Source organism: Eretmochelys imbricata, chromosome 11, assembly GCF_965152235.1.
Source record: "Eretmochelys imbricata isolate rEreImb1 chromosome 11, rEreImb1.hap1, whole genome shotgun sequence".
Lineage (NCBI taxonomy): Eukaryota > Metazoa > Chordata > Testudines > Cheloniidae > Eretmochelys > Eretmochelys imbricata.
In genome coordinates this window covers 33,254,753-33,280,740 of record NC_135582.1, presented here as the reverse complement: position 1 = coordinate 33,280,740, position 25,988 = coordinate 33,254,753, and the positions used below count along the sequence as shown (strand labels likewise).

At 45.1% G+C, this 25,988-nt stretch overlaps 1 protein-coding gene across 1 annotated transcript in view; it reads left to right on the top strand.

The window, feature by feature from the left end:
- The first annotated feature begins 4,065 nt into the window (after positions 1-4,065).
- PLA2R1 (phospholipase A2 receptor 1) overlaps positions 4,066-25,988 on the top strand; it is a 71,544-nt gene continuing 49,621 nt past the window's right edge. The window contains exons 1-7 of the mRNA XM_077829755.1: positions 4,066-4,174; positions 8,395-8,778; positions 11,954-12,121; positions 13,799-13,963; positions 23,099-23,212; positions 23,751-23,894; positions 24,154-24,342. Coding sequence (XP_077685881.1) covers positions 4,066-4,174; positions 8,395-8,778; positions 11,954-12,121; positions 13,799-13,963; positions 23,099-23,212; positions 23,751-23,894; positions 24,154-24,342 — 1,273 coding nt within the window. The remainder of the gene's footprint in view (positions 4,175-8,394; positions 8,779-11,953; positions 12,122-13,798; positions 13,964-23,098; positions 23,213-23,750; positions 23,895-24,153; positions 24,343-25,988) is intronic.

Here is a 25,988-nt window from a genome sequence, read left to right as displayed (position 1 = left end):
GAGCGGATACCAGAAGGGACACCCTCAGACCACACCCTACTACCGGGGTCAACCCAAGGCCCCAACTACACCCCAAGGAACACTCCAGACACCTTATCATCCCACCACACCGTTCTCCAGCAACCCACCTCGCCCCAGTGACCAGTCAGCTGGGCAATGTTTTAAATGTAATGAGCCGGGGCATGTAAAGGCCAACTGCCCCAAGAACCCCAACAGATTACAGTTCATTGCACTGGGGTCCCACCAAAGGTCCTCAGGCCCAGATGCCTCCCAGATACCCTCAGAGCGGAGGGAAACTGTGAGTGTGGGTGGGAAGAAGGTCACAGCGTGGAGGGACACCGGAGCACAAGTGTCGGCTATCCACGCTTCCTTAGTGGACCCCATTTTAATCGACCCAGAGGTCCAAGTGACAATTCAACCCTTCAAGTCAAATTCTTTTGACTTGCCTACAGCCAAGTTGCCAGTCCAGTACAAGGGATGGTCAGGAACGTGGACTTTTGCAGTCTATGTTGATTATCCCATCCCAATGTTGTTGGGGGAAGACTTGGCCAGTCATGTGAAGCTAGCCAAGAGGGTGGGAATGGTCACCCGCAGCCAGGCTAAGCAAGCTGTCACACCTAGCTCTGTTCCGGAGACTTCTACCAGGACCCGGTCAGAGGTGATGGAACTGGACCCCATGCCAATGTCTGCAACAGCAGTAGTGGATCCAGTCCCAGAGACCCAGACAGAGCCAGTCCCAGAACCGGAACTGGCGGAACAACCAGCACCAGAACCATTGCCAGCACTGAATCCAATGCTTGCAACCCCAACACCAGAGGACCCCACCGAACCTTCACTGGCAGTAGCAGATACCCTACACAAGAGGCTCAGCCGGAGCCTGGATCCCAACATAGTACACCAGTGGAAAGCAGTTCACAGTCCACATCTGTACCCTAGAGTTCAAAGTGGGGAGGGAAACTTAACACATGTTTAGAAAAGAGGGGTGTGGGACAGAGGGAAATAAATGAGCCCAAAACAGTGAAGAAAATCTCTTGGAGGAAGATGTATAGTTAAATTGGCAAAACTCTCCTAATATCGGCCTAAAAGAGACTGAAGCAGCATCTAGTTATGGAGGAAAATGTGAATGATGGGGGAGGGGGGAGGGAGCAGGAAGTAAAGCCACTTAGGATTAGTAAATTGCTAATTTTATTTTATGAAACATTTGTTTTAATATTTGAAATCTATGATTTTATGGTACCAACATTACATTAAAATAAACAGAGAAAGGAGCTGGCCTTTAAACAGTCAGGTGATACTCTCCCCACTCAGAACTTCATGGTTTGCTGGTTTTTATTTTTGAATGTACAGCACCCTGGTTTTTATTTTTGAATGTACAGCTATGTGAGCAGTGCAATCCCTCGATGTGACCCAGAAGGTCCATAGGAAAAGCGAGGCATTGCTCGGCAGATTTCAGGCAACAAGGTCATCAAATGTTAACTGGACCCTCTGCTCATTATGGGCCGGATTTTCAAAAGAACTCAGGGCCAGATTTTCAAATGCTTAGCACCCAGAATTGGGACTAGATTTTTCCAAAAGAGCTCGGCTCCCATTTAGGGATCTCAATAATGGCTAGATTCTCAGAAATTACTCATCACCCAACATACTGAGATCTTGTTGATCCCAGCTGCAGGATCTGAGCCTGTCTGAAAATTGCAGCCTTTGTGAACAAGGCATTACTGTTCTTAGAGCAGTGCAACTTTCAAAGCCAAGCCATCCAGAGAATGTGATTTTCCCCAGCTAGTTCTGTATTCAGCCCCTTTCTTCTGACTACTGCTGCTGTGTTTTTTATGCAAAATATGATGCAGTGCCTCATCTGCCAGCCATTTGTTTGCCTTTCTGTGCAGGGAGAATGACAGCCATTTACCTACTCCTAGTAGCCTTAGACCTTTGCCTGCCCTGACCTCCTGGTTCCCCATTCTCCCCAATAGACTTTCACTCAACTCCCTCAAACCCAATAACTCTGTTTCCCTCCCTTGTATCCTTTTTTTTGGGGCGTGGGAGCAGGGGAGATGATAAAAGGGGGGAGAAGGGGAGAAAGAAACAAGATGATAAGTCACCACAACAATAGCTGGAAATCAAGCAGGGGTTTCAGCTATGCTCTGAACACAAACATGGTCTTTTGTTATCTCTTCTCCTGAGTAGCAGAGCTAGGGAGGGAAGAGCCTACCCAGATTAAAACTGTACCTTCATATTAATTCTACCCATCTGTGTTCTGTCCCAGTACTTTCCCCAGGAATTGAAATGGGGGAGGGGGCTGTTCGAATTTTCAGGGACGGGGGGGTTGGAAAACGACTCAATTGGTAACTAGGGTGGCCAACTTTCTAAGTCTGAAAACTGGCCCCACGCCTTCCCTCCCAGGCCTCATTGCTCACTGCTCTCCTGCCTCAACTCCAGCGTGAGCAGCCCCAAGGGACGTGCAAACCCCAGCTTCAGCAGGCTGCCTGGGAGTGCAGAAGAGCACTGCAGCTGCAGGGGAGCAGCGAGGCCACCCTGCTTGCGAACTAGGATGCAGCCCTCTTGCCTCCCTGTGCGCTGCTGCCCAGCAATCCCAATCCCCACCCGCACGGGTCCTCCCCGCCCTGGAGCTGCCTGAGAGTGCGGGCTGGGGAAACACTGGCTGGTGGAGCAGTCCACATTCCTTCTGTTCCAGGGAACATTCCATGCCTGCTCGGAGCACCTTACCCCCTTGCCATAGCCCCCCTCCTCCCCACACTCTGTCCTCCACTGCAGCCCTGCAAACCATGCTCCTCAAAGGGGCAGCCCAAGCTGGTTCATGCCTGGTGCTGTGGGAGCTGCCACTTCAGGGTCAGGTGACAGGCTGCCACTCTCTCCTGTGCTGCCTGCAGTTACTGGACTTTTAGAATCCGGTCAGTACATCTGACCGGACGCTGCCACCAGGAATTGCTGTATTGCCTGTTTCCACTCAGTGTCTTCCTATAATTTTTCCTGCTCTTTTTCAGGATACTTGCAATTGGGTACAGGGCAGAGTAAACCCATGTCTTCTAATTTGGCATGTCTGAGTTGTGTCACTTGAGCCATTCGCCAGCCAGGGAGCCCATGTCAGACTTTGCTCTGTAGTCAGTTTGAGCCCACTGCTGGCTAACCCCCAGTCACAGATGCAGTCTTGTGTAGTGCTCTGCACACCATTTCATGCTAATATCTATCTAGTCTGAATTTGCTTTCTAGCACTAAAAACATTGTCCTGACCTCTTAATTAGAAATGTATTAATACCATTAGATTAGAAGTGTACTAGTACCAGCTATTAACTTTATACCAGCTAACAGTTCAATTTAGACTTTTATCCTCCCCCTTCTGTTTAGCATGTCCCTCTTTCTTTAAACAGAGACCTCTTTCCCTATCAGCTCCCCAGAGAGAGGCCCCCAGAACGTCACCCAAGTCCCAACAAGTTTGCTCTGAATCTGGAGTGGGGGTGGAGGAATGAAGATAAAGCTGCCTTGGGGAAAACTGCATCGCACTTCTCCTTCCTCAGACCAGCGGGAAGGGTGGGGTGAGCAGGGGAGCTGCCTGTACTTCACTGGGGATTTTTGGGGGCCAGGAGAGAAGCGTGCGGGCACTTCACTTCCTCTCCCTCGGGCTGCATGTGGCAGTGACGTGGAGGTTCGGAAGGTCCCTGACATTTCCTCCCTCGGGCTGCAGGGCAGAGTGGGTGAGATTGGGGGAAGTTGCATCTCACTTTCCAAGCCAGGGCTGGAGGGAGTCGGCGCTGCATGTCCTTCCTGTAGGCAGAAACAAATTCACAGGGTGGGGTTGCTGCATTTCCCTTCTTCAGGCAGGGGCTGGTGGGACATGTCCCTCCCCCTTGTTCAGAAAGCAGTTGCTGTTACTGGAGGTGGGGGGTTGCATGTCCCGCCCCCCTCATCAATCCAGGAGATGGAGGAGGAGTGGTTGTGCTGATCTGGGGAACAGCTGCATATTCAGGATCGCCCTCTCCCTGAAAAGTGTGATATTCTTCCATCGACTGAGTCCACGGGAAAGTGTTTGCCAGGAGCTGTTACTCTGCAGAAATGCTGTGTGTGCAGACCCAACTTCTGATTTGTTCCATGCTGCTAGTTTGCTACAGTTTGGCTGAAGACGATGCAGCTTTGAGTCAGGACCAAGTGCCCTACTTTTTGAGTAAGTGAAGCAATGAGCCATGTTGAGAGCAACTAGTGCGAAGGGCAGCTGCTTTGACCAGCCCTGGGCTTAATGTTGTTGCTTTTTCCTTTTCCTTCTCCTGTCCTGCAGTTTTCCTTTTCCTTTTTGTTTTCCTCCTGTTCTGTCCTGCAGTTGTAGACTGCACTCAGCCTGTTTGGGGGATGTGTTCACACTGACAGCATGTTTACATGTGTAGCTCTTTGGCAGCAGCATGGGATTCTGGCTTTCATTTGGGAAGCGAACATAATCACCAGGTTACACTGGGAAATACTTTCCATTTTTCAAAACAGACCCCTCGCCTCTTCTAGTGAGTCCTCTCTGCTTCTTCCTTCCTGTTCTGGAGAAAAGTTTCACCGCTGTGCCAGCTTCCCCCATGTCCTCTATACTGTCTTGGGGGAGAATAGTGGTGCTGTCCCAATTCCTCTGAGGGAAGCCCACTCTCCTCAGGGCTCTGTACTGAACTTTAGGGAGGGGAATGAAGATGTTCCTTTCCACACCCCAGCAATTATAAGTTTGGGGAGAAGCATAAGGATTCTTCCATGCTAGGTGCTCCCACCTGCCAGAAGGCAGAGGGATGAAGGTCTGCTCTTCTTTCCTCTGCTTTTGCGGAGGGGAATGCACATCTGTTCACCCTTCTGATAGCTTCCCCTGCTTCTCTTCTCTGCCTTTGGACATGTCTTTGCTGCAAAGTGTTTGGGTGTTCACACCAGGGTGAACCTACCTGAGACGCAAGCAGCTACACTACAGAACCTGACTGGTGTGCGGCACTAGGACTTTGGGTGGCAAATCCCATGGTACTCTGTGCTGCGGTAAACTGAGCTGCTGCATGATTCTTTCCCAGTGAATTGTGGGAGAACTCATCTGGCTTTCTGGGCACATGGGGGAATTGTGGGAGGGAGTAGAGAACTAAGTGATCTAGCCTGTGTCCTCACTGCAGAGTAAGAGTGTTACCAGCCTGAGTGAAAGTCTCACATTCTGGCTTTAGCCTACACGTCTAGGATAGGCCAGCAGTGTGAAAGTACCATCACACTGAGATAAAAGTCTTTTGTGTGTGGACAGGATTGGGGTTAGGGACAACTCCCAAGTAAGAGCCCTGGTTAATTCTGCAGTGAAGATGGACCTTGGTGAGAAAACAAAGATCCCTTCTCCCACCTCAATGGCTGCCTTTTATCCTGGGACAACAGACTGTAGGCTTCCCATCAGGTTTTCACCATTGCTCTCCTTCCCAGTGTCTTTTCAGAGGACAGTGAAGTTCTCCTGATTCCAAGCAACTCCCTACGACTCTCGCATCTGCTGCTTCTGAGGGGAGTAAAACTCTCTCATTACCAGCATGAGAAGTTTCCCACTGCCTTTTGTGGGAAGTGAAGGCGCCCTGTAGCAGCGTTGAACATAGTAAACAGGAACTGAGAGTGCTGATCAGTTGTTGGCCTTTTACCCCGGCAATCTGACTTTTTTTTTTTTTTTTGTATAGAATGATGACCTATGCATATTGCTTTATCCACAGTATGTGTTTCCTGTACTAGGCTTGCCCATCTCCCTGCATTGGATGGAGAAAAGTCAGCAATTCTACAGCGTTTGACATTTACGTTTGAAGGGCATATCAAGTGGGGTCCCACAGGGATCGGTTCTGGGTCCAGTTCTGTTCAATATCTTCATCAGTAATTTAGATAATGGCATAGAGAGTACACTTATAAAGTTTGCAGATGATACTAAGCTGGGAGGGGTTGCAAGTTCTTTGGAGGATAGGATTAAAATTCAAAATGATCTGGACAAACTGGAGAAATGGTCTGAAGTAAATAGGATGAAATTCAATAAGGACAAATGCAAAGTACTTACTTCACTTAGGACAGAACATTCAGTTGCACACTTACAAAATGGGAAATGACTGCCTAGGAAGGAGTACTGCAGAAAGGGATCTGGGGGTCATAGTGGATCACAAACTAAATGAGTTAAGAGTGTAACTGTTGCACAACAGGCAAACATCATTCTGGGACGTATTAGCAAGAGTGTTGTAAGCAAGATATAAGTAATTATTGTGTAATCCACACACCTGCTGGGTGTGATGTTCTGTCCCATCTAGTGGCACCAAGACCACTTAGAGAGAGAGAGAGAAAATGAGTCTGTGCTACAGCCTTAGCTTACAGCCAGTTGGCCTTTAGCTCATGTGGTAGAGGCTCATGCACTAAGCTCCAGAGGTCCCCGGTTCAATTCTGCATACCAACGACCTGGGTTTGTCGGCATTACACTTGTACTTTACTCTGCACTGATGAAGACTCAACTGGAGTCTTATGTCCAGTTCTGGGTGCCACATTTCAGGAAAAGATGTGGATAAATTGGAGAAAGTCCAGAGAAGAGCAACAAAAATGATTAAAAGTCTAGAAAACATGACCTCTGAGGGAAGACTGAAAAAATTGGGTTTGTTTAGTCTAGAAAAGAGAAGACCTAGAGGGTAGAGGCACTGGCGGTGGGCGTGGCGGGCAAGGGACTATGGCTCTCCCACTTTTAGAAAGTGGATGCGCCTGGCCCATCCACTTTTCTCATGGTCCCGAGGCCCTGCACCTGCTGGAAGCAGAGCCCAAGGCAGCTGTGAGGAGCCACGGACCCTCTAACTGTCCAGGGGGCAGGGGGGCCCCAGAGCAGCTCCGGCCTGTGTCCCCACTCCCTGGCCCCCCACCCAGGGCAGATGGAGGTTTCACAGCTCCCCACAACTGCCCAGGCGGCTCTACCATGGCTGAGCTGTGGCTCTGAGGCCCCGCCCAGCCGGAGCCAGGTTGGGGTAAGAGCCGTGTGGGCATCTGTGAGGAGCTGTAGACCCTCCACCTGCTCTGGGTAGGTGGTCTGGGGGGCAAGGACATGGCTGGGGATGCTCTTGGTGGGGGCCTGTCAAGTGGAGGGGCCCAGGCTTTCTGACCCAGCTCCAGCTTCCAGCTTGGCCAGGGGCAGGGCCTTGGGGGGAAGAGGAGGGGTGGGGGCCCCTGTCCCCCCTACTTTTGGGAAGGCTCTGCCACCCTTGGAGAGGGGACATAACCTTTTATGTACTTGAAAACTGTTACAAGGATGAGGGAGAAAAATTGTTCTCCTTAACCTCTGAGGATAGGATAAGAAACAATGGGCTTAAATTGAAACAAGGGCAGTTTAGGTCGGACGTTAGGAAAAACTTCCTGTCACGGTGATTAAGCACTGAAATAAATTGTCCTAGGGAGGTTATGGAATCTCCATCACTGGAGATTTTTAAGAGTAGGTTAGACAAAACACTTCTCAGGAATGGTCTAGAGAATACTTAGTCCTGCCATGAGACCTCTCAAGATTCCTTCCAGTCCTATGCTTTGACTCTTCTCGTTGAGGCTTGCAAACTTGCAGAACCTCTAACTGTTCTTTGTTGTCCATCTTCACTGAAGGGAAGACAAGAAATAATGGGCTTGAGCTACAACGAAGAATATTTAAGTTAGATTTTAGGAAAATCTTTCCAGAGCTTAACTATGGTTATAGTTAGAATAGGCTTCCAAGGGAGGTTGTGGAATCCCCATCATTAGAGGTTTTTAAGAACAGGTTGTACAAACACCTATCAGGGATGGTCTAGGTTTACTTGGTCCTGCATCAGCTCAGGGGGGATGGACTAGATGACCTCTCGGGGGGCCTTCTACCTCTACATTTCCATGATTCTATGAATACTCTATGGCCAAGATTTTGTGACTAATGATTTTGGGTGCCTCATTATTTGGGTGGCCAGCTTGAGCTGTATTGAACAGTCCTGATTTTTAGAAAGCGCTGAGCATGTCTCAACTGAGCATAAAAACTTCTGATCGCTCTTGAAAGTCTCGGCCTATGTAGTTAACATTTTATATAACATAAAATAGGTGTCACAATGCTGGATACTTAAAAACAAAAACGAGAGAGAGTGAGTTCAGAAGTACTAGCCTTAAATAAAAGGGTGGGGGGTTTTGCATTGGGCTATGAAGGATGGCTGAGAGCTTAATGCATTTTTTTTTTCATGCCACCAGCAACTTGGAACAATTTTCTTGTCTTTGGAGTACCAGTTGTTTTTAATATTTTACATGTAATTTGAAAAATAATTTCAAAGTTCTTTGTAAAAGCTAAGCATGTTTTAATTCAAATGGTCAAAACTAAGGCCCTGGTCCTGTGTAACGTATAATGCTTTTTTGCAGATTATCTTGAACTGAAACCTCTTTTTTCCCCAGACAAAGGGATGTTTATTATCCAAAGTGAACATCTCAACCTGTGCATTAAAGCAGATACAGTTAGACTTGTTCTTGAAGACTGCAATCAACTTTCCAAATATATGTTGTGGAAATGGTTATCGAAACGTCATCTTTTCAACATAGGCAGAAGCACTTGTCTAGGACTGAACATCAGTAACGAAGAGCAACCATTAAGCCTATTAGAATGTGATTCTGCTCAGCATTCATTATGGTGGAACTGTAATGGAAAGCTATTGGTTGGTGCATCACAATACAAACTAGCAGCTGAAAATGGCAAACACATTGTGGCAAAAAGAATCACTAATCACGAGTGGAAGCAATACATGTCCTATGATGAAGATCTTTGTGAACGTCCATTTCAAGGTAAAAATAAAACAGTCTCCATTCACATTGCCATTAGAATTTTGTAGTTTCCCTGAAGCAAGGTGAGACATTATCATTTCTGATCTGTATCATGTATCATCATCATTCCTGACCTGTATCATGCTGAGTCTTTAAATTAGTGGTGGGGGGGTGTTTTTTTATATATACAGTATTATAAAGCACCACAAGTTGGATCAGGATCCCAGTATTACAAGCCCTATGATTTTAAAAATCCTCAGGCAAACTACAAATAATCGTGAGATTTGATTTTTAAAAAAGCATAAAGTACTTTGAATCTGGTGCTGACTTTCAAATTCTTCACAGATCCCATCATTCCCTCCCTCCCCTTCCATTTCAGTGCATGCATTTATGTTTCAAGAGGGAAAAGTCAACCTCAAACACAAAACGTGTGTGTACAAATGTCAGGAGGGAATTTCTCTATCTTCCTCCTGACATGGACTCCATATATCCCTCTCTCCTTCTCTGACCCCCTGTTCACCTTTCCTAAGCGCTCAGCACTCCCTTCCCCAGTTTCTTTCCTTTCCCTGTGTAAATTGCAGTCTGCCCTCTTCTTGGTAATTCCAGTCGCACCCCGTTGCTCCCTGGCAGGCTCCAGAAGCTCCCTCTTCCTAACCCAGGCAAGCCCAAGCAAGCTGCCACATGTTCCCTCTCCCCCAACCCCTGAAGGCTCCAGCAGCCTTCATCACCTGTGCAGATTCCAGTGCCCTCCTCCAACCAGCCCTATTCCTATTCCTCCTACCTTTCAGGCGCCATCAGCTGTCCTCCCATCTCGATCCTCCAGGGGAAGTGGCAATCCCTGTTCTCTCCTGAGCCTGCAGCTTCTCTCTTCTATAGCACAGCTACCAAAGAGGGAATTGCAGGCAGCACAGGAACATTCCTGAGTATGTGGAAGCACTAGCAGCTGTGTGCAGTTTCCAGGTGCCTCTTTGTTCTGAGTAGGGCAGAGACCCAGAATAGGCACAGGATAGTAGGGCCACCATTGTACCATTGCCCCACCAAGCCCAGCAGTAGTGACCTCACCTCCCCAGTGCAATGAGAGCAAGTTAGTGAAGGTATAGGCTCGTGTCTGTAAGATACAAAATTGACTAGAGGTCACAATTCAGTGTAGCAATATGAGTACTGGCAACCTCGAGATCTGGATTTTGAACACCTGAAACACTGGGGTATGGAGATTGGTATTTTGGTTTTCCTATTAGAAAGAGAGGGACCCAGAGCAAATTTCAGGATCCAGGCTCAGATTTCAAACATTTAAAGTTTAGGGGTATTTTGATCTGGTGTTGGCTAACTGGTGGGTGTGGCATATAAACTAAAGAGTATAGGTTTCCATATTTGCAGACCATACAAGCATGCAAATATGTTAACATTCATAAAAAGAATACAAAGATACAGAGATAAAATTGTTTCACTGTCACATTTCCAGCATGAGTTGAACATTTGACGCCTCACTCAGTCTCTCCATGACGACCCTTTTCAAGTGACGGCCAGCAACTGCACTTCTCTCCTGCAATTTATCCCACTGTTAGGCTGATTCTCCAGATTACAGCACCCCATTTTGCAAAACCATGTTTGCTCAGCAGGTCCAACTAGGTTTGGCCCCTGAGATAGACTTCCTGTCGGGAGCTGTAAGCAGCATAAAAATGCAGTGAGTTAGAACAGCTTCATTAAAACAAAATAGTATTTATGCATCTATAGAAACATAGCAATCAGAGTGAAAAGGTGTAAAACAACAAAAAGGCCTAAACAAACATTATCTTACTTAATCTCAGCATTTCTCTCAAGATTTAGGTAGGCCTGGCTCATCCCTGTGCTCCAACATCTGGGAGAGGAGGATCGGTGTCTTCTCAGCAATCGCTGCCCCCTTCCGTCTCCCTCTGAGGTTCAGGGCTGAGGCTTTAATCCATCCAAAATCCCTTTACTTCATTTTTCCCCACTTGGATTCCCCCACCCTCTTGGGGTTGCTAAGCCAGCCTGCTGATCAGAGTATGATAGGGATAAATCTTCAAAGGTATTGACACCTATATCGTTTAAATACCGGTGATTGGCTACTTCCAGCCATTGATTTTGGGTTCCTGCTGATGTGCAAAAAATCACTCAGGACTGATAGCATGATAGTAATCAAATAGAATGAGGTATGTGTAATATTCATAAAAATAATACAGCTATCTCCCATGTTTATCACACTGCCCGTTAACGTTGTTGGGCTTTGAACGAGATTCATAGTGAATAAATTACTCTCCCACCCTTTTTGAGGCAGACTGCCATCAGCTCTGGGAAACTAACACTGTGTATGCTGTGCCTGAGGTGTAGACAGAGTACTTTGATCTCCAGGCTATCAGTCCAGCACCTTTCACAAATATTAGTTTCATGCAAAAGAAAAAAAAGGGGTGCTTTAAAAATTCCCCTTTACTGAAGGTCAATACTGTGAAGTTAATAAATTATTTAGTGAGGTAAAGCTTCTTTGCAGCTTTCAGATGTACTTAATTTTTTCAATATTTTGTTAATGAAAATGTAGTAGGAAAAATATCTAGATTGTTTTGTAAAGGCATTAACCAAAGATATCGTGAATTCAAATCGCATTGGTTACTCTTCCCCAAAGTCAGATTGTTACCATTCACACTGTAAAATATTTTTTCCTTTGCTAAAATACACTTATTAAAATTCTAGTGTCAAGGAACTATAGAAGAGAGGAATAAACAGGGAAAATTCAAGAACATAGAAATCCATAAAATTCTTGGGGGTTAAATTGTTTGGCATTGAATATATACAAATAAGGCTATGATGTTCAAAGCCCCCCTGCGCTTGAAAATGTATCTAAAAGGATTTGTGCATGCAGATCAGGCAATTGCATGGACATTTTTATATACAATTAGTCACAAATGCAGATTTTGTATGTATAATTACTTTTTGCATATACATTTTTATAGTAGTAAATCAGGGCCACAGTTCTGAAAAATTGCCTGAAAGTCTTAGGTTGAATGGAATTGTTTAAAAAATAAACTTCTGCTGATGTAGGGTATGCAGCTGTAGTCTTAATAACAGCATTGCTGTGATATCAAGTTTAAAAAAAAAAGTAGAAAAGAAACTAATATTTGACTGATACAGATTTTCCAGTTCCCTAACCTGATTTTATTCCTTTTTATTTTATTTATTGTAGAAACATATACCCTGCTGGGAAATTCTCTTGGTTTCCCTTGTATTTTTCCATTTAAATATAAGAACAAATGGTACTACGAATGTACCAGAGAGAGCAGGGAATTTTACTGGTGTGCCACAACAAGTCAGTATGAACGAGATGAAAAATGGGGGTTTTGCGCAAATGCTGGTAGGTACTGCTTTTCTTCTGTTTTGTAATAAAAGTTTGTCTGATGTCATACACTAGTTCAAGGAGAGCAAGCTGTTTTATGAATTGCAAGATCATTGCCATTCTATTAGTATGGATGTTTCTTCAAAGAATTATAGCCATTACTATAATTCTTTATGCTTATCTCGGAGACCCAAATCCAGATCCCTAGACCAAAATATGAATACAAGGGATGTCCACTAACCTCCACTGACTATACCGTTGCCTTTCTACCAGCCCACCCATCCAGACTATCTATGGAGACTTTCTCCACAGCATGCAGGTGGATGATGATTCATTCTGTACAGGGCCTTGACTGTTTTTGACTACAGCACACCTTTTAAACTGCTTTTGGTCACGCACTGCCTTTAACAGGCTCAGTATTTGGCATTTGGTTCTGCCCCCTTCCGGGGGAGCTGCAGTTCACTGTCTAGCCACTTCCTTCCGTGGCAAGCGCAGTCTACTGTTTAGCCACTTCCCCAGTGGCGAGGAGCAGGACGGGAGGGACCCTGTAGATAGCAGCCACTTACTGCATCCCCTCTGTCTTCCCTGTGGCCCAAGCACCCTCTTTGTTCTAGCCTCAGGACCTCAGCCTGCGGCACTGCTACATCCAGGGTGCTTGCTGCCCTCAGCCTGCAAGGCAGCCAGTCTACCCCAGTCTACCTCCCTCCTCAAGCTCCAGGGAGTGACTCCTTCTGCTCTGCCCTGCAGCCCTTCTTATATGAGCCTGCTGGGCCATGATTGGCTGTTCCCCTCAGACCCATTCTAATTAGTTGGCTCTGGCACAGCCTCCCTAGGGCTGCTTTTAACCCGCTTTCTGATAGTGTGGGGCAACTGCCCCATCACAGATATCAAAAGACACATCATGACACCAAAGACCACCCACTGCCAAATTTCAAATCCCCACTCCAAAGCCAAGGTGACATCAGCTTTTTGAGGGAAAAGGTCTCCAGAATTTCTTAACATTGGTAGGTCAACATATTTTCCCCTACTTATGTTCCCGGAAACAGCTGAGCTATTTTGGCCAGATTTCCCCCCCAAAATATTCTGCCTGAGACAGACAAACAAGGTGGAAAATTGAAGCCCAAATGGTTAGAGTTCAGCAAAGTAATAATCAAGTGAAAACAGGGTTTTATAATGGGGAAATGTCAGGAAATCTTAATAAGCAGTACTACCAGCCTTGCCTTCATTAATTGTTCATAATGTGTTTCATCCCTTAACAGAGAGTCCTCTTGGGTACTGGGTAAGGGGAGATGTAACTACCTTTCCCCTCTCGCTGTGGGGATGGGGGTTCGCCCAGTTCCTACAAAATTCACTGTGAGTTAGTTTCACCATTACGCTTCTAGGAGCTGGTGCAAATTGTTATAGCTCTGACTGCAGTGAAGCTATGACAATTTACACCAGGTGAGGACCTTCCCCCTAGTACTCACTAACATTGTGAAAAGCTGAACAGTTAATTTACATTGGTGGAAAGTCTCCTTTAAAATTCACATAACATCCTATTTCCTTGTGTGATTTTAACACTGGAACATTGAAAATTAGTTCAAACTCATGCTTCAATAGCATTTTCACTTTTGTGTTCAACATTAACTAGATTTTTATAGCATTCTCTGTAATTGTTTTGTTGCATCGTGTTGTTTTTAACTGATTTTCACACAGAGCCTGGTAGTGATATTTTCTGGGAGAAGAACCCTGACACCCAAATTTGGTATCAGTTCAATCTTTTTTCTATTCTTTCTTGGAATGAGGCACGTGTTGCCTGTCAGACGCAAGGAGGAGATTTGCTGAGTATCACAGACATGGCAGAACAGAAGTATATAAGCGGTGAGTAGATGTGTAGTTATGTTAAAACTTACTTAAATATATATTTTGCTTGTTCAGCTGGGCAGTTCTATTGATTTCAGAAGGGCCAGGATTTCATCCCTTGTATCAAATACTGCTCTTTATTAGAAATGGGCCCCAACCAAAAGTCGGACCCAAACATCCCAGACTACGGAGAAGTTCCGACCCAAGTCTAGATCAAAACTTTACAGCTTTGGGATATTTCAGTCAGGTTGCCTGAGGAGCCGGCTGTATAGAGTGGCTAGTCATTGCTAAGACCTAGACCTGTGGAGCCCGAACCAGTGAATTCATGCAGAAGGGTTTCCATAGATTTGTAAAGAGGTGCTGCAACATAGCCACCAATATCTAGCATATACACCTCTTTTTCTTACCCACTTCTGTTTTCAGGGCCTTTCCACACCATTTGTTCCAGTGAAATTCTTTTAAAAATCTGAGTGCAAGTAAGCTATGGGCTTAACAAAGTCCAAGGTTTACGTATGTGTTACTCCAGGATATAGTTATTGTATTTAATCCTTTCCCCTCCCAAATGGTTTACCATAAGGCTTATTATTTCATTCTTGAAACTGAAGCCTTTTTGGAAGCATGCTGAGGTGTATCTGGCCTTTGCAGCTCCATACAGGTAGCCCTGTAGTCCCAACCCAGGAAGCAGTGAAGTGACAGGAAAGGAACAGCAGAGGTGGGTCCTCCAGGCCTGCTTAGAGAAACCTCATGGAAGCAGCCAATCAGAGCCCAGTAGCCTTAACTAAAAGAAGCTGCAGGACCTTAGGAGGTCAGTTTCTGGCTGAGACCAGAGGACTGAAAAAGGGTGGTCCTCTCTTGACTGGAGGTAGAGAAGAACCTGAGGGAATTGGGCCTGAGATAAGGTTGAAGACAAAAGGGGCCCAGTAGGATGAGACCCAGGAAAATAGCAGCGACAGATTGGAGTAAGTAGTACGTGACTTCTGTTCATAGTTGGAACCCAGAGTAGTGGGTGAGTCCAGGTACCCCTAATAGCCACAGTTTAAGTATGTAAACCCCAAGTAGAGGACTGGCCTTGTTTTGGACCCTAAACAAAGCGCTGAATTTATAGCACCGAAAGCCAGGGCTGAAGACCCTAGCGAGGGCAAATAGACTGTTTGTTATTGGACTCTTTAGTACCCCAGAAAGGGCTTCATTTGGACTTTGTGACCTGGCTGGAGGGCCAAGCCCCTGAAGACCTGCCGAAGTCAGCTGGCAGCCTTCAGGGGGTGCCAGACGTGAGAAAAGGACTGCATTACCACACATAGATACTCGGAGGTGATCAGACAGTGAATGCCCTGATTACAAATTTGTGCCAGAAGTGGGATTCAAATCCCTATCCCATCAAGGTAGGATGAAGAGATAGGGTTAAGCATTTAACTGCATCGAGTATGAGATGTCTGATATCCAAGATCTGAAGACATGAGGGAGATTCCCACACTTGCACCATTCTGTTTAGATGACAAATTTGAGGAACTGTCCCACATTGAGGTGTCAGTAGAGGAGGTTTTGAAACAAATTAATAAATTAAAGTGTAATAAGTCACGAGAACCAGATGGAGTTCCCCCAAGAGTTCTGAAAGAACTCAAATATGAAATTGCAGAACTGCAAAGTGTGGTATCTAACCTATCACTTAAAATCAGCTTCTGTACCAGATGACGGGAGGATAGCTAATGTGACACAAATTTTTTTTTTTAAAGGTTCCAGAGGCGATCCTGGCAATTTCAGGCCAGTAAGCCTAACTTCAGTACCAGGCAAATAGGTTGGTTGAAACTATATTAAAGAACAGAATTATCAGACACATAAATGAACATGATTTGTTGGAAAGAGTCAGCATGGCTTTTGTAAAGGGAAATCATGCCTCATCAATCTATTGGAATGCTTTGGTGGGGCGGGCAACAACTATGTGCACAAGGGTGATCCAGAAGAGATAGTGTGCTTGGAGTTTCAGGAAACCTTTTATAAGGTCCTACACCAAAGGCTCTTAAGCAAAGTAAGCAGTCATGAGATAAGAGGGAAGATCCTCTCATGGATCAGTAACTGGGTAAAAGATAGGAAACAAGGGCAAGAATAAATGGTCAATTTTCACAGAGGAGAGAGGTAAATAGTGGGATCCCCCAAGGATCTGTACTGGGACCTGTGCAGTTCAACATATTCATAAATGACCTAGAAAAGGGGATAAATAGACGAAGTGGCACAATTTGCGGACAGTACAAGGTTACTCAGGATACGTAAGTCCAAAGCTGACTGTGAAGAGTTATAAAGAGATCTCGTAAAACTGGGTGAGAGGCAACGCATTGGCAGATGAAGTTCAATTTTGATAAATGCAAAGTAATGCACACTGGAAAACATAATGCCAGTTGTACATACAAATGATGGGGTCTAAATTATGTCACCGCTCAAGAAAGATTTTGGCGTGATCATGAATAGTTCTCTGAAAACATCTGCTCAATGTGCAGTGGCAGACAAAAAGCTAACTATGTTATGCGCCATTAGGAAAGGGATAGATAATAAGACCGAAAATACCATAATGCTACTTTTGTAATCCATTGTATGCCCGCATAGCGAATACTGCGTACAGTTCGGGTTGCTCCATCGCAAACAAGATATATTGGAATTGGAAAAAGTACAAAGAAGGGCATGGAACAGCCTCCATATGAGGAGAGATTAAAAAGACTGGGACTGTTCAGCTTAGAAAAGGGACAACTAAGGTGGGATGTGGTAGAGGTCTATAAAATCACGACTGGTGGGGAGAAGGTAAATAGAGGAGTGTTATTTACATCTTCACATAACACAAGAACCATGGGTCACCCAATGAAATTAATAGGCAACAGGTTTAAAACAGACATAAGAAAGTACTTCTTCACACAATGCATGGTCAGCCTGTGGAACTCATTGCCAGGGGATGTTGTGAATGCCAGAAGCATAACTGGTTTAAAAAAAAAATTAGATAAGTTCATGGAGGATAGATCCATCAATGGCTGTTAGCCAACATGGTCAAAGATACAACCCCATGCTCTGAAGTATCCCTAGCCTTGGTTTTCCAGAAGCTGGGAATGGGCGACAGGGGATGGATCACTTGATGATTACCTGATCTCTTCATTCCCTCTGAAGCACTTGGCATTGGCCACTGTCTGAAGACAGGGTACTGGGCTAAATGGACCTTTGTCTGACCCAGTATGGCCGTTCTTATATTCTTAACAGGGTCTTCCTCAGCAGAAAGCATATGGTTGCATTCAAGAAGCCCAACAATTATGGGTGCGTAGACAGATGTTTAAAATACTCCAAGTGTTGGACAGGACACCTGAAAAAGGTGACCAGAGCCCAACACAGCCTCACGGGGAGAGACCAATCATGGTGGCGGCCAATACACAAGGCCAGGGAACCCCTATTTTAGAAGGAAAACAGAGCTCTGAGATTGGGACAGAGCTTGAATTGAAGACAGTCAAAGCCATAGCACAAATTGTAATGATCAGTTTAGGACAGCAATTATAGAGTCTAGGCTGAGAGGAGGTGGTATGATGTCCAAATCAGATCTTCCCTCGCTGCTTTAGAGGCGAAGGTAGTGCTGCTAAAACAGCTATGGGATTCAGAGTCCAAGAAATGCCAGGCCGATGGCCACCAGACAGCTAAGGGGAACAGGGAACTAGTTGACAGAAGCCATCAACCAACCAAGACACTGTGATCGGACAATATAGTACCATGCAAAAGCATTTGAAGCAGCTGCTGCAGCTGGAATACAAGAGAGCAAACAAACTTCAGGAGTGACTGAGAGTTCCAGCCCCCCTCCCCCCCGCTTCTCGCCCCCGACGGCCCTTCTGGGACTCCTGCCCCATCCAACCCGCTGTGTTTCCTGTCCCCTGACTTCCCCCCACCGCCCCATCCAACCCCCCCTCTCCTTCCTGACTGCCCCCATTCAACCACCCCGTTCCCTGCCCTCTGTCCGCCCCAACCCCTGTCCACACCCCCGCCCCTGACCACCACCCTGAACTCCCCTGCGCTCTATCCAACCCCGCTCCCTGCCTCCTTATTGCACTGCCTGGAGCACTGGTGGCTGGCGATGCTACAGCTGCGCTTCCCAGAGCACCAGGTCAGGCAGCCGTGCTGCCCAGCTGGAGCCAGCCATGCCACCACGCAGCACAGAGTACCGGGTCAGGCCACGGCTCTGTAGCTGCATTGCCAGCAGGAGCTCGCAGCCCCACCTCCAAGAGCACTGTGCCAGCAGCACAGTGAGCTGAGGCTGTGGGGGGAGGGGGAACAGCAGGAGAGGGGCTGGGGGCTAGCCTCCTGAGCCAGAAGCTCAGGGGCTGGGCAGGAGGGTCCTGCAGCCTGGATGTGGCCCGCGGGCCGTAGTTTGCCCACCTCTGTCCTACCGGTCCAAAAGGTCAAGGTCTTGTAGGAACTCAAAGAGATGCACTCCTCAAGGGACCAGATCTTAGCCCAAGCAGTGCAGTGGGAACAGGACCCATCTCATAATTGAACAAGAGACTGGGGAACAGCAGTGTTTGCTGCAGAAGTTGCTGACTTAGCTCCATAATTTGCTTTAGGTCTGGTTGGGGTTGAAGTCTAACAGGGTTAAAGATAAAGAGTGGGAAAGCCTGGAGGCTATCGTAGCCCATCCTTTGAAAAGAGTTGGAATCGTGCAGAGTGCAAACACTACAACAGGAAGATGGATTGAGCCAGGAGGGACATGAGCCAGTTGTAATTAAGAGCCTAATATAGGCCATTAGTCCATTATAGGCCTAATGATATGAGATCACAATAAAGCTGCAAGCCAAAGCCACAACTGGATCCCTGCTAAAAAGAAGAACTATAGCTAGAGGAAACAAGAAGATAAAAGTGATCCTGAAATACTGAATTTCATTCATAAAATAGCATTGGTACAGAAAGAACAAAAGTAGGTGTTGCTAAGCCAGATACTACAAGCAGTGGGCAAAACAGTGCAATCCCTGGATTTTGGGTCCCTCTGAAAGGGACCTAAATGTGGTGAGCGACAGCCTTATCTCTGAAGGTTGTAAATGCAGGTGCACCCAGGGAGAGTCCTCTCCAGCTCAGGAGGCCACAGCAGAAAAGTTTCTTTTTCATAAAATCCCAATTCTGTTAACCACTCTAGAGATGAAAAAAGGCTTCAATTAGCTGAACACTCGGCACATCATAAATTACAGCATGCCATGGACTGTTGAGGACTACGTGCAGTGTATGGGATACCTATAATGGGGGAACTCCAGGCTTTCGTCACTTCATATTTCTCTGAGGAAGACAAGGGTATTGCCAAGAACCTGTCTGACTTCCTTGTAATAGCTAAACAAAAAGTGTCCCCGGCTCGAGAACATTGTTAAAGGGTAACTTTGGTCAAATTCACCTTTTGATGTATGTTGGCTCTGGAGCAGGGGAATTCCCAGGGAGCATAAATTGCAAAAGCTTTCTGGGTAGAGAGGTCTGGGAGACAAGACCTTGAGGAAGCAGAGCAAAGCCTGGAAAGGAGGGGATTTTACCCTCAGACAGAACCACCACCCCAACTCCTTTCTATGGGGGGAGGTATGTGACTGGGTGTATCTGGCCTCTGCAGCTCACTAAGGGAGACCTCACAGTCCTACTACGTGCCACCTCAGGAAATAACAGGAAAGGAACAGCAAAGGTGGGTCTTCCAGGCCTGCCTAGAGAACTCTCACAGAAGCAGCTAATTAGAGCCCAGCAGGCTTAGAAAAAAGACACTGCAGAGCCTTGACACGTCAGTTCCTAGTTGGGACCAATGGAATGAAGAAGAGAGAGAGAACCAGAGGATGCTGGCCCTGAAATAGGGCTGGAGATAAAAGGGGCCTGATACTTGGAAAAGACCCAGGAAAATAACAGCAACAGACTGGCGTAAATAGTACATGGCTGCTGTTTATAGGCTTCTTGGGTTGGAACCCGGAGTAGTGGGTGAGCCTAAGTTCCCCTAAGAGCCACGGGTAAAGTGGTGTAAATTCCAAGAAAGGGATAGACCTTGTTTTGGAGCCAGAACAAAGGGCCGAATTTAATGGGCTCATAGCTGGGGCTCAAGACCCTAGTGAGAGCAAATAAACTATTGTACGCTTTGGTACTGCAGAAGGGCTTCATTTGGATTTAGTGACTTGGCCGGAAGGACAAGCTGCTGAAGACCTGCCAAGATTGACTGGCAGACTGCAGGGGGTACCTGCGGTAAGAAAAGGACTGCAGTTTCACAGCCAGTACTCAAGAGATGAGTGCCCCCATTACAGGAAGTTACAGGTGTGTTCATTTTCCCTGGTGAATTACACAAATACAGTGAGAGAGACTTTTAATTTTAGGCTATAACTACCTTCTTCCCTGTGTCAAAATCTTTCTTCTGCAGTACCTGTACTAACTGGATTGGGCTGACGAGAAGGTTTAGCAGGTTTTAAGTAAATATCGGGTATGGGGGAATGACACTCTCTTCATAAACAGAAAACACTTTCTTAGTCTTTGATATATTTGTTTTCCTGCTTGTAGAAAGGGTCTCTTAAATGAGACTTTGTTTTTGAGCTTCCTTTAGAGCCTGATCCTAAAACCCTTGAAGTCAATGGGTTTTCTAGTTTGACTAAGGAATATAAGTATAGGTAAAGGGTTGCAGAATTGGGCTTCTAGTTTGTGCTCTAAAGACTGCTCTGAATCCTGATACTTCCCCTCTCTACAAATATCAGTTTTTTCCTGTTGTTGTTGCTGAGACTTGGCCTGACATGAGTGATTAACACATGGAAGGAGGCCCCATTTCTTGAAGATAGACTTTGGAGGTAAACAGATCATTAGACTAAAAAGACAGAATGTCTGGACCAGCCAAGATAAGAGGGAGGACACCCAGGGAACCATTTTTGACAAACAAAATAATGATGAACAAGATAAGGTAGGAATGTAAAGAGGTGGTAAAGAGAAGGTCAGGTTGGACAATGCATGGACAGCTCAAAGTAACCAAGCCAATCCAAAAATGTGTGATGCAATGTATACTAAATGCAATGAGATACGTATAGAAAGGGAGAGAGTTTCTGTGTCATTTTGGAGCTATTCTGTACCCTTCATCCATTCCCACTGCGTTTGGGCCTGATCAACTCAGCGTAGCATTGCTGTATGCCAAATGAAGATACCTGAGTGACAAAGTCTGGTGTCAAACTGAGTTCTTGGGAAGCCGAGTGGAAAGAGGTCTTGGAGGGAATCCCAACAATTATCGCTTTCAATAATAGGATGTGGCTAAGAGGAAACTCTCTGAAATTCCTATTACAATAGAATTTGAAATGTCAAAGTACAGGTGAAGGCATTGAATATTTTTATATGTACGAACGGCCATACTGGGTCAGACCAAACGTCCATCTAGCCCAGTATCCGACAATGGGCAATGACAGGTGCCCCAGAGGGAATGAACAGAACAGGTAATCATCAAGTGATGCATTCCCAGTTGCTCATTCCCAGCTTCTGGCAAACAGAGGCTAGGGACACCATCCCTGCCCATCCTGGCTAATAGCCATTGATGGACCTATCCTCCATTAATTTATCTAGTTCTTTTTTGAACCCTGTTATAGTCTTGGTCTTCACAACATCCTCTAGCAAAGAGTTCCACAGATTGACTGCGTGTTGTGTGAAGAAATACTTCCTTTTGTTTGCTTTAAACCTGCTGCCTACTAATTTCATTTGGTGACTCCTAGTTCTCCTCTTGTGTTATGAGGAGTAAATAACACTTCCTTTCTCCACACCAGTCATGATTTTATAGACCTCAATCATACCCCCCCTTAGTCGTCTCTTTTCCAAGCTGAAAAGTCCCCATCTTATTAATCTCTCCTCATACGGAAGCCATTCCATACCCCTAATAATTTTTGTTGCCCTTTTCTGAACCTTTTCCAATTCTAGTATATCTTTTTTGGGATGGGGTGACCACATCTGCATACAGTATTCAAGATGTGGACGTTCCGTGGATTTTTATAGAGGCAATATGATATTTTCTGTCTTATTATCTATCCCTTTCCTAATGATGCCCAACATTCTGTTTGCTTTTTTGACTGCCCCTGCACATTGAGTGGATGTTTTCAGAGAACTATCCACAGTGACTGCAAGATCTTTCTTGAGTGGTAACAGCTAATTTAGACCCCATCATTTTATATGTATAGTTGGAGTATGTTTTCCAATGTGCATCACTTTGCATTTATCAACAGTGAATTTCATCTGCCATTTTATTGCCCAGTCACCTAGTTTTGAGAGATCCTTTTGTATCTCTTCGCAGTCTGCCTGGAACTTAACTATCTTGAGTAGTTTTGTATCATCTGCAAATTTTGTCACCTCGCTATTTAACATTTTTCCAGATCATATATGAATATGCTGAATAGGACTGGTCCCGGTACAGACCTCTGAGGGACGCTACTCTTTACTTCTCTCCATTCTGAAAATTGACCATTTATTCCTACCCTTTGTTTCCTATCTTTTAACCAGTTTCCAATCCATGAGAGGACCTTCCCTTTTATCCCATGAAAGCTTACTTTGCTTAAGAGCCTTTGGTGAGGGACCTTGTCAAAGGCCTTATGAAAATCTATATCCACTGGATCCCACTTGTCCACGTGCTTGTTGACCCCCCTTAAAGAATTCTAGTAGATTATTGAGGCGTGATTTCCCTTTACAAAAACCATGTTGACTCTTCCCCAACAAATTATGTTCATCTAAGTGTCTGACAATTTTGTTCTTTACTATAATTGACCTTAAAATCATTTTTCATTCATAATGAGCAAGAAAAGCTGAAACATGATGGAAGGTGAAGAGATCATGTTGTTGCAGACATATGGATGTTTTGAGTTCTAAGGGCAGCAGCACTGAATGATACTGGAGAGATTTGCATGCTTTGCAGTTCTTGAACTTCTGTATATTTTATGAGTAAGAAAGTATGTTATCCCTACACTGTGACTGGCTGAGTTAGTTGTCTTTCAGTATAATACTGATTAGTAATGGAATAGAACATTTTCAAGAGCAAAGATTAAATGCCAGTGGCATTCCTAAGCCTTCTGGAGACTTGTTTTAAGCTTTGCTTTGCTATCATCATGAGAGATCAGAACAGTATATCTGCATCTGAAATGTTCAACATGGTTTGGTTTATTTTTTATATTTCAGAAAAGTTAAGCACTAAAGGAATTCTGCTATGGACAGGGCTAAATAGACTGGATGAATATGCTGGCTGGCAGTGGTCCGATGGAGCACCATTGGCATTCTTGAACTGGAGATCAAGTACTTGATGTTCCTCTTGCTCTGTATTATTGCAGTGTAATTGTATGCTCTCTCTACCTGAAATTTATAAGAGTACTGGCCCTTTTTGTGTTTTCGTTTGAAGGGGTATCCAAAACTCCAGGGACATAGATCAGGGTTTAGTTAATTGGACTTTTTAAAGGGTATTTTAAAGATCGATTCTATTGGGCATTTTAACTGATTAGTCTCACGATAAGCCCTATGACATCCCTTGTCCCATATTTCAAGGCTATTCATTTCCACAGAAAATGGACACTGGAACTTTTCAGGTATTTCATGGGATAGCACTCAGTGAGCAAACATGTACCAGCAAATATAGATTGTGATGTTCAACCATCCAATTCCTGTGAATTCAATCAGTTCCTTTGCATTATCCAGTGCTGAGCAATAAAACTTGTTTTACTTTACGAAGGCTTGTGGTTGTGTATCAATAAGATAACACCTGTAGAAGATTATAAGCCTGTTTTTCAATTCAAAAGTAAATTGTGGTTAATTTTACGTTTTTTAAAATTGGTTGTAGATCTCACCGATCGCGCACTTGGAGAAAATCACTGTGTGGTATTTAATTTAAAGGCGCAGTGTGACTGGCAAAGTTATAAATGTGAATCTGGATTGCCTTATGTATGCAAAAAATATGGAAATAGTACAGCATATGAAACATTTGGTAAGTCTCTCAATGGTAATATTTCATTTGGTGGGTTTATTGTAAAAAAACAAACAAAACTATCGTCTATATTGTGCATTTGTATTTTGATACATGATACTGCATGTTCGTATGTGGATATGTTCTGTGTTTACCTTGGATGGCTTTATATTTCTACTTTTGTAAATAAAAAAAAATAGCTATGACTGTATTATGAAAACAATAGAGCATAGCCTGAAATTAATTTTGTGTAATATATTCTTATCTTTTATTGTTTAAGATATATGGAAGTACCATCCTACCCGCTGTAACACTGGCTGGTATCCCTACAACCGCAACTGCTACAAACTTCATAAAGAGGAAAAGAACTGGAATGAGGCTTTACTCTCTTGCCAGACTGATAATAGCAACCTCATTAGTATAACTTCCTTGGCAGATGTGGAGTTACTTATTAACCTTCTTGAAGATGGTAAGTGCTAGAGAGTTAGTTTAAACTGTGTTACTTTTAATAGCTGAGTTCTTTTTGATTAAGTTCTTTTAATGATGGGTTTCCACATGACTCAGGTATGATATTACTCGTCTTGTACAGACATTCGATAGAATAAGAACTTACAATGCCTTCTCTCTCTAAGATGGAGTGGGCAAACTTTTTTGCTCGAGGGCCACTTCTGGGTATGGAATTGTGTGGGGGGCCATGAATGCTCACACAATTTGCGGGCGGGGGAGGCGCTCTGGGGTGGGCCCAGAAATGAGGCGTTCAGGGTGTGGGAGGGTGCTCCAGGCTGGGACTGAGGGATTTGGAGAGTGGGAGGGGGGATCAGGGCTGGGGCAGGGGGTTAGAGTGTAGGAGGGGGTCGGGGTGCAGGCTCTGGGCGGTGCTTACCTCAAGCAGTACCCAGAAGCAGCAGCATGTTCCCACTCCAGCTCCTACAGGGAGGCACAGCCAGGTGCCTCTGCGCGCTGCCCTGTCCGCAGGCACAGCCCCTGCAGCTCCCATTGGCCGTGGTTCCCGGCCAATGGGAGCTGTGGTGGTAGCGCTTGGGTGGGAGCAGTGTATGGAGCTCCCTGGCTGTCCCTACGTGTAGGAGCCGGAGAGGGGACCTGCCGCTGCTTCCGGAAGCCGCACAGAGTGTGGCAAGCCCTTGACCCTGCTTCCTGGGAGGAGCTATGGGGCCAGATTAAAACATCTGGAGGGCCGGATACGGCCCCTGGGCCGTAGTTTGCCCACCCTTGCTCTAGGATCCTCACAAGAATTAGATGTCTATCTCATCTGCTACCCCAATGAGCACAGTTGTAATTAAATAAACAAAATGGAAGTGTATGAAGTCAGTGAAGGGCCATATTCTCCCCTTCATGCAAAAGAAGAGCACTAGCCCATGCACTTCATCGCCCTTTTGTAAGGCTCCAGAAAACACTGATACTAGTTCAACCTCTTAGAGGGAACAGAGTCTAATGGTCAAGTGTCTATTACCATAGATCTTGGCATATTCTAGCTTCTGAGCAAGTCCTGAGTAAGCCCTTTGCAGTCTGATTCTTGTGGTTTTCATTTTACTATTGGCTGGGCCCCTGCAAACTGCTCCCAAGCATCTATATAGTAAAATTCCAGGATTGTCACTCTGAAGCCTCGAATGTCTGAGTCAGTCTGAAATGATGCAAACAGCTACAAGCATGGCTGAGTGTTTACATTGTGTTTACAGTATCGCCAGGTTCAATCATCACTGGAATTCATGGTCTGTTCCTGTCCAGTTCTTAAGTTCTCAGGAATTTTTGCATTTTTTTTTACACTTTACAAATTACACCTGTACAACAGCATGGGGTTTTACTTAATTCAGTAATAATCCCTGTGTAAAAGCTATGGAGCAAGAACTACTACTGCTCAAAGCAGCAATGCTTATGATACTTTTTTCTTTGCAACTTCAGTTGCCCTGAGTAGGGAATCTACAGTAGCTTTTCCAAGATGTCATGCTGCCCCAGCCATGTAGAGCAGAGCTCCCATTAGTTCCCAGACACAGAGGCTGGGTGGAAAAGGATTAGGGCTGTCGATTAATCGTGATTAACTCAAAAAAATTAATCACAATTAAAAAAATTAGTTGCAATTAATTGCACTGTTATATT